Source organism: Calidris pugnax, unplaced genomic scaffold (genome assembly GCF_001431845.1).
Source record: "Calidris pugnax isolate Ruff unplaced genomic scaffold, ASM143184v1 scaffold68, whole genome shotgun sequence".
Lineage (NCBI taxonomy): Eukaryota > Metazoa > Chordata > Aves > Charadriiformes > Scolopacidae > Calidris > Calidris pugnax.
This window is the reverse complement of record NW_015090921.1, coordinates 5,702,840-5,715,410: the sequence shown is the minus strand read 5'-3', so window position 1 is coordinate 5,715,410 and position 12,571 is coordinate 5,702,840. Positions and strand designations below refer to the sequence as shown.

At 40.6% G+C, this 12,571-nt stretch overlaps 1 protein-coding gene across 2 annotated transcripts in view; it reads left to right on the top strand.

The window, feature by feature from the left end:
• The window catches only part of ZNF106 (zinc finger protein 106), a 37,160-nt gene that overhangs the window by 21,980 nt on the left and 2,609 nt on the right, over positions 1 to 12,571 (top strand). Inside the window, exons 8-19 of one of the 2 annotated variants that reach the window (XM_014950294.1) lie at positions 1,570 to 1,724; positions 1,819 to 1,879; positions 2,191 to 2,532; positions 3,927 to 4,704; positions 5,088 to 5,143; positions 5,640 to 5,785; positions 6,108 to 6,242; positions 7,152 to 7,268; positions 8,195 to 8,386; positions 9,365 to 9,427; positions 10,449 to 10,568; positions 11,048 to 11,119. In XM_014950294.1, coding sequence (XP_014805780.1) covers positions 1,570 to 1,724; positions 1,819 to 1,879; positions 2,191 to 2,532; positions 3,927 to 4,704; positions 5,088 to 5,143; positions 5,640 to 5,785; positions 6,108 to 6,242; positions 7,152 to 7,268; positions 8,195 to 8,386; positions 9,365 to 9,427; positions 10,449 to 10,568; positions 11,048 to 11,119 — 2,237 coding nt within the window. Of the gene's footprint in view, positions 1 to 1,569; positions 1,725 to 1,818; positions 1,880 to 2,190; positions 2,533 to 3,923; positions 4,705 to 5,087; positions 5,144 to 5,639; positions 5,786 to 6,107; positions 6,243 to 7,151; positions 7,269 to 8,194; positions 8,387 to 9,364; positions 9,428 to 10,448; positions 10,569 to 11,047; positions 11,120 to 12,571 lie in introns of both variants that reach the window. The other variant, XM_014950293.1, reaches the window with a different exon arrangement.

Genomic DNA, 12,571 nt, shown 5'->3' with positions numbered 1-12,571 from the left:
CAGATGGAGCCTTTGCTTTCCCCTGCTCCGGCAAGAGAGGTTTGTTGCCTCTTTGGATGAAATTCTGAAGGAAAGGGGACCCATGACTACCTTCTTATTCAACTACCTTCTAATTCTAATCTGTGTTTTAGGGAGAATGTTTTCATAGAATGGTCCAGGCTGGAAGGGACCTCCAAAGGTCATCTAGTCCGGCCTCCCCGCAGTCAGCAGGGACACCCCCAACTAGACCAGGTTGCCCAGGGCCTCGTCAAGCCTAACCTTTATATCTCCAGGGATGGGGCCTCAACTACCTCCCTGGGCGACCTGTTCCAGTGTTCCACCACCCTCATAGTAAAGAACTTTTTCCGAATATCCAGTCTAAATCTGCTCCTCTTCAACTTAAAGCCATTTCCCCTCATCCTGTCACTACAGGCCTTTGTAAACAGGCTCTCCCCAGCCTTCCTGTAGGCCCCCCTCAGGTACTGGTAGGCCGCTATTAGGTCTCCCCGGAGCCTCCTCTTCTCCAGGCTGAACAACCCCAGCTCCCTCAGCCAGTCCTTGTAGCAGAGGTGCTCCAACCCCCTGATCATTTTAGTGGCCCTCCTCTGGACCTGCTCCGTCAGGTCCATGTCTTTACTATATTGAGGGCTCCAGACCTGCACACAGTATTCCAGGTTATGGAATACAGGGTGGAGTCCACTTAATAGCTTTCAAATGTTCCATTTCTCTTTTTAAAATTGTTTATTTACATTGAGAGTTGTTTGGAATGCAGGGCAATTAATATGGATCTTCTTGTAGGAACTAATATTTCACTATTTGAAAAGGTGGGGTCTTTTATCAGCCTCTGTCTTCAACAACTAGTGTCTCTTATGGAGAATAATGACACCTTCAACTTAGTAAAATCTCTCCCATTACTTTGCTTCAGTATCACCATTATTTTAGTAAATCTACTAGAGGAAAGTACAATCTGAATAAAACTAAGTGCTCATACTTAATTTGCTTGGAGAATCTGTCTGTAAAGCCAGAGGGGTTTAGAAAGGAGTATAGGAGGATTTTTCACTGAGTACAGTGCTCAAAGACTCTTTCTGAAGAGATTGCAAACATGAGTCTCACCACCCAAAATCATCCTGGGTAGTAAATGATTTTTTTTTTTTTTTTTTTCATTGGGTTCTCTTTCTCTTAAGCTGCCTTTCCTTGGCCTCTGAATTAACTGAATGATTTAAATCTTGTTTAGCTTATACTTGCCTTTGCCTGTTTGATTACATTAATGGAAAGTATGTATTTGTACTTTATGTACACATGTACTTCAACAAGAGCTCTTTGTGGAAGAGTGCTGGCAAAGTTATGATGGAAAAAACATTACTAGAGTCAAGGCTGAGATCTTGCAAAGGGCAATACTCGACTTGGCTCTTCTTTCATGTAGATGTGACTGTTCTGTGCATAGATACTCTTTTTCGGCTTCTTTTATCACTCTTGATGCTTGGCCTAATTTATGTGATTTTTACATTCTGAGGTGGTAGTGTTTATTTAGATATCGTGTGTAATGTATTGTAACGTGAAATTATACTTTACATTTTGTTTCTTTTTCAGAGCACTCTCAGGTAGACCAGTTGTTGGCTATTTCGCTGAGGGAAGAAGAGTTAAGCAAGTCCCTGCACAGTGTGGACAGCAGTCTCTTGCAGGCCAGGGCTGCCCTGCAGGCTGCCTATGTTGAGGTTCAACGGTTCCTCGTGTTAAAGCAACAGGTAACAGTGGGCTTTTGAGACTGTGCAAACTAGAAGTTAGCAGCCCAAAAAACTGCCTTAAGTAGGTGTGATTGAAACCACAACTGTTTTGCAGATAACCATGGAAATGAGTACACTGAGAAGTCAGAGAATCCAGATCTTGCAGGGACTGCAAGGTATGAGATACCATAAAACTACAACAGTGGTATACTGACTCATATTCTTTGAAATCATTGCCTTGTAAAAATACCATTTAACTTGAATTCACTTGTTTAAAATGTGCAATAAAATTGTAGGCTTTCAATATTGAAGTGTGCTTTGTTCAAGTGTGATGTCTCCTTTGCTTGTGCCCCCTAGTGGCGTTTTAACCAATTTTTCTCTTCCATGTCTGTCCAAAAGAAATGAGCCCTTGGCACCACTAAATTTTATTGTAAAATATGAACATTTTTGTTCTGTATGTTTTTTTGCTCTCCTCTTTTGCTATTAGAAACATATGAACCTTCTGAACTGTCAGACCAACTTTCCTGCAGTGTCTTAAGTGAGAGAAGAAATAGCAAATCTCAGATGGCAGCTGACGTAATTCCTGCAGGCTCCTTCCTGCCCCTTCTGGACACTTTATCTTCTTCTGTACCTCCACTGGGAGCTTCTGTTCATGTAAATACACCATCACCATTCCAGTCTTCTGGCATCACACCTGCCACTCCTCCTGACTCCTCAGTACAAGTTAAACGAGAACCTGTGTCTCCAAAAGGCTCGGAAGAGAATGTGAATTCTGTACTTCAGAGCTCTCCAAGAGCTTCATGGGCAGAAGAGGTGGAGCAGAAGGATGGTATGTGTGGCTTCTCTTTGTTTTAAGAGAACTAGCTTTAAGAAAATCAGGATTTTTATTTTTTTTTCCCCTGCAAGAATGTAAGTTGGGTCTCAAACCTGCAGCCTGTTGTGCAGGGGTGAACTCCCATTAACTTCTGTAGGATTTTATCAACTTAATAATCTTAGAAACTGGGACTTCCTTCACAACACATCCAAATGGACTCCCTGTTTTTGAAATTGTTAAGCATGTGGAAATTGTAATTATTTGCACCTACCGGTTTCTAGTTTTCTTTAAAAAAAAGAACAAACAAGAATTTGCAGGTTACATTGTCTCAGAAAAATTTAGTTAAAAAAAAAAACAACAGACCGTACCCCTGTAATGTTTGGCTTGTATTCAGCACAGTTCTAGTTTTATCCTGGAACTTCCCTTCCGAGGAAGGCGTGGGGCAAGATATTGACATTTAAGCTGTCTCTAGTTGGATGTGTAATTCCAAAGCATCAAATTTGTACTGTGGGATGTTAAACAGTCCAACAGCTTTGTCTAAATGTTGCTGGTTTCTAAGGGACTGAAGCAGGGAAGTGTTTCAAATCCAGCCAGGTTCTCAGTCATGTTTAGGGATCCCACCCAATAAATACAGTGAACTTGAACCATCCTGTTCCGGGTTATAGTTATTGCAAATGCAACTGGGGAATTTTAGGGTGTGGGAAGCACAGCTGCGAGATGCTGCCTGTGCTCTTAGCCTGTCTCTGTTGAGAGGTTGGATTTGTTTGTTCCTATTAGCTTCAAGTTAAAATGACAAGGACAGTGTGTTTGGCCCATCACTTAGTCCACCGGCTTACCCTGATGGCTGACATACCTTCTATCCTGGGAATGGCAGCAATGATGCTGCAGAGTGGGTTGTGCAGGACTCATCTACTTTGAGTTACATCCAAGTAACTTGGTAGAAATAACGAAGGCAGATGGGTTAAGCACAAGATCTTCAAACTATGTCACTGAGGAGCTGAGATGTATTAAGCATGCATTGCTTCACAGCAGTCCTACAGTAGAGGTGACAGCTGGTAGGGGAGCACACGGTGAAGGCTGGTAGCCTCTTAAGCTGACAATGTAGGATTCACCAAAGGTTGTTTGTCAGAACTTCAAAATCATAGAGTCAGCCAGGAACATGAGTGATGTGCCCTGTTCCTTTGCTTCTGGGTACACAGGTAAACATTTTATTCCCCGGGTATGTTTTTTAAAGGCTGCATAGCTGACTGAAATAGCAGATCTGCATGTGCACATAGCTTTCAACATGTAGATATATGTGCTTTATATGCACAATTAAGTCTAAACAAAAAAATGTAGGGGAAGGAATTTTGCATAAATACTTATTGCCGGACAGATTGAATGTAACACTAGTCTCTTTTCTTCAGAAGAGACCAACCAGAAGACTCCAGTGTATCCAGTGATCTCTGCAACCGTATCCCTATCAGAGCTGGCAACTTGTTTCCAACATACTAATCAAGATGTTCGCAAGCCTGCTGCCGACAGGGGAAAGGCTGGACTTCCTGAGAACCCCTCTCCTCATTCACTCTCTGTTTTCAGCAAGAGAGAAGCAAATGATACAGTGACTGAAAGATTTATACTGGATCGGTGTAGCACCCCTCTTCCAAAGCATTCAGTCCTTTTAGAAATGCCAGTGGATAAAACCCCCAAATTGTCAGCAGGACTGTCTGGGCAACAGGCGGTACCCACTGTAGTCCCAGCAGAAAAAGGAAACAGGAGGAGGAGAAAGTTAAGGAAGAAGAAAACTCTGAGGGCAGCCCGTGTGCCAGAGAACAGTGATACAGAACAGGATATAATTGACTCTAAGCCTGTCCGGAAAGTCAAGGGTGGAAAGGTTCCTAAAGGAGACAAAGTGACTACGTCCGGTCCTCCAAGACAAGAGAATGGAGCTACTGCTCAAACAGCAAGGAACAAAGATGAGAATGACAGTGATGCTTCTCTGGAGCTGGTGGAAGTTCCAGCGCCCCAGTGTGAGGTCGTTGACATTGGTTCATCGGAGTCGGGAGATGAGAAACCAGACAGTCCATCGAAGAGGGATTCACACAGCTCTGTGGATCAAGCAGTCCTGGAGGCATCTTGCTCTGGTTATGATGAAGTGAGCTCTACCAGTGAGATTGGCACAAATTATATGAATGATGGGAAAAGAAGGTAAGATTATTGTAGCCCTCTAAAGTAAAAGCATTCAACAATATTCATAAGAGGTCTCTTTTTTTTTCTTTCTTTTTTTTTCCTATTCAGTAGGTCTTACATCAGTAACTTTTAATTTCATTCAAAAGTGAAATAAGAGGGGAAAATGAAAATTGAATTAGTGTTTTTGGTCCAACAACTGAATGTGTCTTGTTACCTACTAATTTCTCTAATGCAAGAACAAGGCTGCCCTCCAAGGAAAGCCTGGTTTTGAGCCTCTCTGTTACAGCCTATTTTCTACTAAGTCCAGAGTCTTGTATCGTGGAGTATTACTTACACCAATATTTTGTCTGAAAATGAACATGCAAAGTCAACTCTCCATATTCTTTATTTCTGTGTTACAGCGTGGCTGAGACGCAGACTTCCATATCATCACTAAGAGGATCAAAGAACTCATCAGGTATATCTTTTAAGCATTTCTTCTGATACTTTGTGTAGAGTATCTTGCAGGACTTTGAGTTAAGTCTCAATTAGACTGCTTCCAGAGGGGAATTTTGCCCTGAAGATAAAAACCTGCACTGAAAAATGAAGTAGGAAGTGAGGCATACTCACGAAAGTCATCCCTCATTGACTGCTTTGGGCCTTGAACCCTCCACATCCCCCTACTACCTCTTCCTACAAAAACACTTCTACTTCACAGTCTCCATAGAGCTGTAGGGCAAACAATAATACAATCCTTTTTCTATTTTAAAGATCTTTCTGGACTTAACATCGTATAAAGGTCTTTCTGGCATTTTGTATTGCCTTCTGCCACGTACAGGCTCCAGCTGGGACCCACAATGACTTTAAGGTGCTGAGCTCACAAAACAGTTCTGCTGTTTGGTGATACAAACAACAGAGGTGTGTTTGCCTGAATGTGTTCACATAGTCAAAATGCCTGTGTCTCTGTCCTACAGAAGTGTCTTCGGAGCCAGGTGAGGATGAAGAACCTACAGAGGGAAGCTTTGAGGGACACCTAGCTGCAGTGAATGCTATTCAGATTTTTGGGAATCTGTTGTATACCTGCTCAGCAGACAAAACTGTTTGTGCCTACAATCTGGTTGTAAGTAAGGTTGTGGGGATGGTGTTACGTTAATTGTAATCACAAGTTGCAAGTCTGGTTTTGTGAAGTCTTACTGTGTAGTTAAGGAAGCAGCTGCTTTTTCAAGCGCTTAAGTTTTTTTGGTTTTTTGTTTGTTCTATTCTTTCCTTCAAACCTCTCTTCTCCTCCTCCCCAACCCCTTCTCCCTTTGAGAGGGGCAAGGGGAGACAGATTACTGCATGTGTCCTGCTTTTTTTAGCTGTCCTACCCTACTCTGTCAGGCACTGAACCCGAGACACATTATGGGCCTTTACGTTGACAGACCCTACGCTTTCCTTTTTAGAGCAGGAAGTGTGTGGCCATCTTTGAAGGCCACACTTCAAAAGTGAACTGCCTCCTGGTCACGCAGACAAACGGGAAGAATGCTGCCCTCTACACTGGCTCCAGCGACCACACTATCAACTGTTACAATATCAAGGTACTCAAACTCTCTGTTGGTTAACATGTACTGCTTTTTTATGTGAGTGTTTCTTTGCAAATATAAATGGAAAAAGCCTTTTAAAACCCACGTAAGATGGATGCGAGCCCTGCTTTATGCCTCAGAATGGAGCAGGAAAAAAACCCAATCAAATAGAAAACCATGAAGTGATTTACTACCCTAATCTTTTGGATAGCTTGTCAGCAGAGTTAGTGCCACAACAGCATGACAGGATACTGAATGTTGGGAACACTAAAGTGCAGCATGGTTGTCTGGCCATGAACATTCTGTTTGTCTTGCTGTACTTCTACCTACCTTCCTTAAGGAAGGCACCGCTCTCTTTGTAGAGCAGCTAGAGAGGAGCAGGTATCTATTATTCTGAGGGCAGGTGGAAGAGCAGACTGAGACTTCCTGAGGCTGGACTTTTAAGGATAAGTGATAGGAAGGCTTGTCTAATCTGTTGCCTGGTGGACTAGAAAGCAAATATCTGCTTCAAGGGGGAAAAGTGCCAGAGGTTTTTGACTCAGGCCAATGATTCATGGCACTTCCCTGTGAGGAATCCCCATGAAATCCGCCAAACTCAAGCATGTAACAAGGTGGTTTTCACACACATACATATATATATAGTCTATAGTCTAAACTTATGTGTACATTAGAGGTTGTGACAAGAATAAAGCTTTTAGGGTTATGACTGATTGCTGAAGTACAGTGAAGTCTCAAAGATGGGAGTGAGCTGATTAAAACCAGCATCAAACCGCCATGTGACACCAGACTTTCAGATGTTTTTCTCCAGCTCTCGTGGTTCAAAAAATGCAAGTTGTAGGTAGAAATTATCATTCACTTCGGGCTTTTTGTCCCAGAATTGTTTTCAGTCAATGAAAACCTTTGAATGTGTCTTTCTCTTGCCAGACCAGAGAGTGCATGGTACAGTTTAAATTGGAAGACAGAGTGCTCTGTTTACACAGTAGATGGCGGATCCTTTATGCAGGCCTTGCAAATGGCACCGTGGTTACTTTCAGCATAAAGGTTAGTTGCTTTAAATATTGGCACCTAAAACCCTGCTGCGATGCTCTTTCTCTCCACTTTGTTTCTTTCCATTCTTCCTCTTGAGTAGTAAGTGTATTTGTAACTTAAGTTATTTTTGGTATAAATGGTCACTGTTGGCCCCTTTTTGTCCTTTATTTTGTCAGTGCACAGAGCTTTCCCATCTCCCCTTCCCTCCCATTACCTTTCTCTTAATTGCTGTATTGTTGTCATGTTTTTCCTTAAGGTTCTGCCTGGCCTACCAGTCATGTGTCACGAGAGATTTTTTGACACAGTTGGTTATTTGTGAATCCTCCTTTCAAAGTAGTGGGAGAGACTTCAATGTGTTGCTGATTTTTGCCTGCTTCATTTGCAATTATAGAATAGACTCATTCACATGGTTTTCTGGCAAAGAGGCTTAATCAGCAGTTCCCATATTTAAAAGTGAATAAAAATAATTGTTTAAAAAAATTATTTTTCTAGTTATTCTTTTCATGGATCCTAGACTATTTCTCAAATTTATCCTTACAAATTTATTCTGGTTTGTATTTCTCTCTAGTTATTCTTTTCATGGATCCTAGACTAATTTCTTAAATTTATCCTTACAAATTTATTCTGCTGTGCATTTTTTTCACAACACTATTTCCTCTCATTGTTTTAACTCGGAAGGAGGATTTACTGGACCTTTGCTAAATAATGAAATATTTTTTTAAAAGGCAGAAAATAGAGTCGCACCATAAGGAGTTATTTCCTTGATTTGGAAACTTGGTTGTTAAGATTCAACTCTTAACTTCTGCTGGAACGGTGTGTTGCTAAACTGAAATCAGATGCTATAACAAGCGCAACACAAAATGGAGCCAGGGCTCTAGTCAGTGTCATAGCAGAGTTTTAATTCTTTTAAAAAACATTTTTTTTTCCTCCCTCAATAGAACAACAAGCAGGTTGATACCTTTGAATGCCATGGCCCCAGGGCAGTGAGCTGCCTGGCCACGGCTCAGGAGGGAGCGCGCAAGCTGTTGGTCGTGGGCTCCTACGACTGCACCATCAGCGTGCGAGACGCGCGCAACGGGCTGCTCCTCAGAACCCTGGAGGGTCACAGCAAGACTATCCTCTGCATGAAGGCAAGTCTCTGAAAACAGGGCTTTGACGAAGAATGATTAAAATGGTGTGGTTTTTTTTCTTTTTCTTCCTCATCTAATAGCGAGCAGATTGTGGTAGGAAACAGAGGAGGATTTCTCTACTCTAAATGAGAAAAACTGAGTCATTTGGTAGGAAAATTCTCTGGCTGGATGCCATATCTCATGTTCCCAACAAAACTGTTGGGGGTGCATATGTAGGAATGCATTTTTATGTCATGTTGTTAGAAGATTCAGATGAAGCTACCTTTCGCATACCCAGATTGTGCAAACCTTGGAGAAAACTGGAAAAAAATATAACTCTAGAGAAGTATTCCTTTTTTTAATAGAAGAATCTCTACCACTTATTTGCAGGTTTCTGGCTCCTGATACTACAATGTGGAACACATGCATGCCTGACTGCTTTGCTGTGACCACTGTCATGTAACAGACAGGGGCTGAATTCCATAAATTATATATGACACTTTAGATATTTTGGGTATCCTAGTCCTGCTTCCGTGGCAGCATACTGTGGTCCCTTCTTGATCCATGGTGGATCCATTGAACTTCCTTTTCTAGATTAGTGCTTATCAGGAGCACCATCTTTCTACATCCAGTGTTTCCAGGAAACAGTGGGCTTTGCTGTGCATGTGCAGAGCAGTGTTCTGCCTTCAGTTTGCTTGGTCCCTGAGACTAGTCCAGAGGCAGGATGAGGTAGCCTGGTGGGCTGCAAGTTAACAGTTTCTAAAGTCAACTGTGAGGTGTCAAAAGTCATCATTAGGGTACCATAGTATGTTTTCTAACTCTTCTGTAAAGAACTCAGTGTGTGCTGCTTTTTCATGCTCTCCGTTAATTTTAAGACTGTCAAATTTAGGAAATATTACAGTACAACTTTAAACTCAACAGTGTCTTAATATTTTGTTTGCCCATTTCCATGTCTGTTATAAATATAAAACTATTATTTGTTTTGGTTTTTTTTGTAAGGTTGTAAATGATCTGGTGTTCAGTGGCTCCAGTGATCAGTCTGTCCACGCCCACAACATTCATGTAAGTCTCATATGTAAAGTTGGAATGACTTTGACTACTAAGGCAATTAATTCTTTTGCTATAAGGTCTATATTTCCAGAATTTTTGACTGGTGGGGCAGAATAGCTTCCAGAAAAAGAAGTCATATGATTTTGTTAATGTGGCCATGCACTATGGAGGGATGCAGGGGATAAAATACCTTGGGAGACATAAACGTGGTGACTCTTTTAATATGATATGCAGTGCCTTTTTATCTGGGGATCTTGCTTTTGCAAATATTACTACAGACATGCTGATAATGTGGAATGGGTTCAGAGCAAAGCCATGTGAGAGATTCTGGTGGGGGAGGAGTTTCTTTATCGCAGAAAAAAGTGGAGGAACACAAACAGCATTCCAAACTAGCTGGTTCAAAAGCTATTCAAAAGCTGTTCAAAAACAGAATACTGTTGTGAGTGCTTTTTCTGTAGGCTGCCACTCTCTTCCTCTTTTACAGCATCTTTGGTGTAAAAGCACCACCTTGTGCTAGCAAAAGCATTCATGTAGCTGTGCAGTAAGTTAGATTAAGAAACTTATCAGACATAAATTTTAATTGACGAGAAAAAATTGTATATTTCTGTGTATTTAACTAAATTTGCTCACTGATCCTTGTGGCTACGTAAAATACTGCTGGTGCTAATAGCAAAGCACTAGTTGCAGGATAGGGAGGACATGTAACTGATGATGGAAAGAGGAGAACTAGGCACTTTTCATAGGGACATGTATTTCTATTGGACTGGAATGGCTTTGTATTGACGTGGGTAAAGAAAAGTAGTAAGAAAAGTAAAGATAAGTAGTATTTGATCGTAATCTAGAAGTGCCTTCATAGGAAATAGAAGCCTAATGAAGGGTGTTTCCATTTTTTTGAGTTGTGAGCATCGAAACCAGCTACCTACCTAGGTTAGATATAACTGGTTTGTTCTGTTGTTTGTTTGTTTGTTTGTTTTTTCAAAAACAAACAAACCAAAAAGAAACATTAATTTGCCTTTGCTTTTTCTTGATGCAGACTGGAGAGCTGGTACGGATCTATAAAGGGCATAACCACGCAGTAACGGTTGTGAACATTCTTGGGAAAGTGATGGTGACAGCATGTCTGGATAAATTTGTTCGTGTTTATGAACTACAGGTAAGAAATTAGATGGTTACTAATGACATTTACCTAATATGTGTTAATTAATGATTTTGAATGAAGTCAAATAGAAGTCATCTTTGTGCTTACTGGCCTCTGGCCCGTCCTTCTTTTTCCTGTCACTCAGAATATATAGTTTTCTCACCAGCCAAAATACATGGGTTTTAAAGAATATAGCTTAAAGCATTTATTCTTTTTTTTAGAGCTTGGGCTATCCTAAGATAATGATAGCTCAGAAAAGTGGGGAAACGTTAGTTTGGTCTGATTGGAAGAGGAAGTGCTTAGTTGGACAGAAAGACTTGCAGAAGTAGTGTAAGCAAAAGTGAGCTTTCATAGTGGCTATGAAGGTTGGAATCCACAGGGAGAGTTTAGCTGCTGCCCAGGAAGCTGCTTGTGGAAGCATTGTCATTTGCTCGTCTGTGAAAAATGGCTATTAACTGTCATGTTATTAAATGTCTCTTTCTGTTTCTTTCAAGTCGCACGACCGCTTGCAAGTCTATGGAGGCCACACAGATATGATCATGTGTATGACCATCCATAAGAGCATGGTAACTTCTTTCTTTTCACTGGTCTCAAAGAGAAGGTTGTAATTTCCACAAGCATATACAATACACTTCCAATTTATTCAGATAATGAAATGAACCTGCTGGCTAAGGCAGAGGGACTTAGAAATGTCGGCCAAAAAAGAAATTATCTATAACAGCTTTGTATTTATGTAATATTATTGTGTGGGGGAAAAAAATACCTTCTAGCTTATTGTAGTCTTAAAACAATAGTTTTGTTTGCAGTGATGATTGCAATGAAGAGTCTAGAAATAGTAAAATATTCCCTTTTTTCAAGCATAAATCCTGTTTGAATTTTACTCAAGACAGTCATGCAGATACTAGAGGTTTGACTGTGGGTGAAGTTTTTCTCTAGGAACCTTCTCTAGAACTTCAGCAAAGGTGTGCAGTTGGTTTAGGTGCACAGATCTCTTCATGCGTCTGCCCTGCAGGATAGGTTTCAGAAGCACTTCTGCATAAATAACTTGTTCAAAGTAGTCATTAAAAGCACTTAATTGTCTGCATGTGTAGGAATTTGAGTGCGAACTTTCTTTCAGACTGTAAAATTAGAGGTATAGATATATAGTAATGTCTGTGATAACAGAAGAATCAAGTGTAACAGAACTGATCTCCTGCTAATTGGAATATGTTCTGCCCAAGCTTCACTTCTTGTTTGCGCGAGCTGGAGAGCAAAGTGCACTCAGGCTTTGTGCTTACAGTCTGAGGCTTCAACTGTCTCCAGCAATTTTCTGGTTTGGGCATTCTCAAATCCAAGAAGTGTTCAAATGAGAAGCTTAGTGTGGAGTGAACGATTATAATTTTCAGTATCAGTCCTTAGCAAGGTGTAGCAAATTGCCTGTTACACCCCAGTGATGAATTTCCAAGAGGCAAAAAGGCTTGAGCAAAGATAACAGATGAAATCTTGAGCTTGCAGATTTTTCTGTGAGGACTTCTTAAAATAATGAATGTTTTTTGTGGAATTACGAGTGTCTGATATCCTTTTCTTTCCAAAAGATGATTGTCTGTAGAGCATTTGCCTAACAAAAGTGTTTTTTAAGTAGTTGTATTGTGTGCATTCTCAGGATCTGTATCAGTCTTCTCAGTCTGAAATCTTGATGTTCTTCCTCGCCCTTCCTCTCCATCCCTTTTTGATATAAATCTAACTGGTTAAATCCTGGAAATGCATTCACCTTCACATTTACGCCTAATATTTAAGTGGATAGTAGCATTATATTTCAAAGTTTTCTAAACTTTTACACACATGACACTACCAACAATAGAAGTTATGGAAACATTTCTTATTCATTAGTAGGTTTTTGTAAACTATGAATGCAAGCCTTAAAAGAATTAGCTTAGACCTGTATTTTTTAAATTACATGTTGTTATTTTATTGTTGTTCACTTAATATGCTCTACACAGAAGCCTCCTTCAAAATTATTATTCCCAACTTGCTTATCC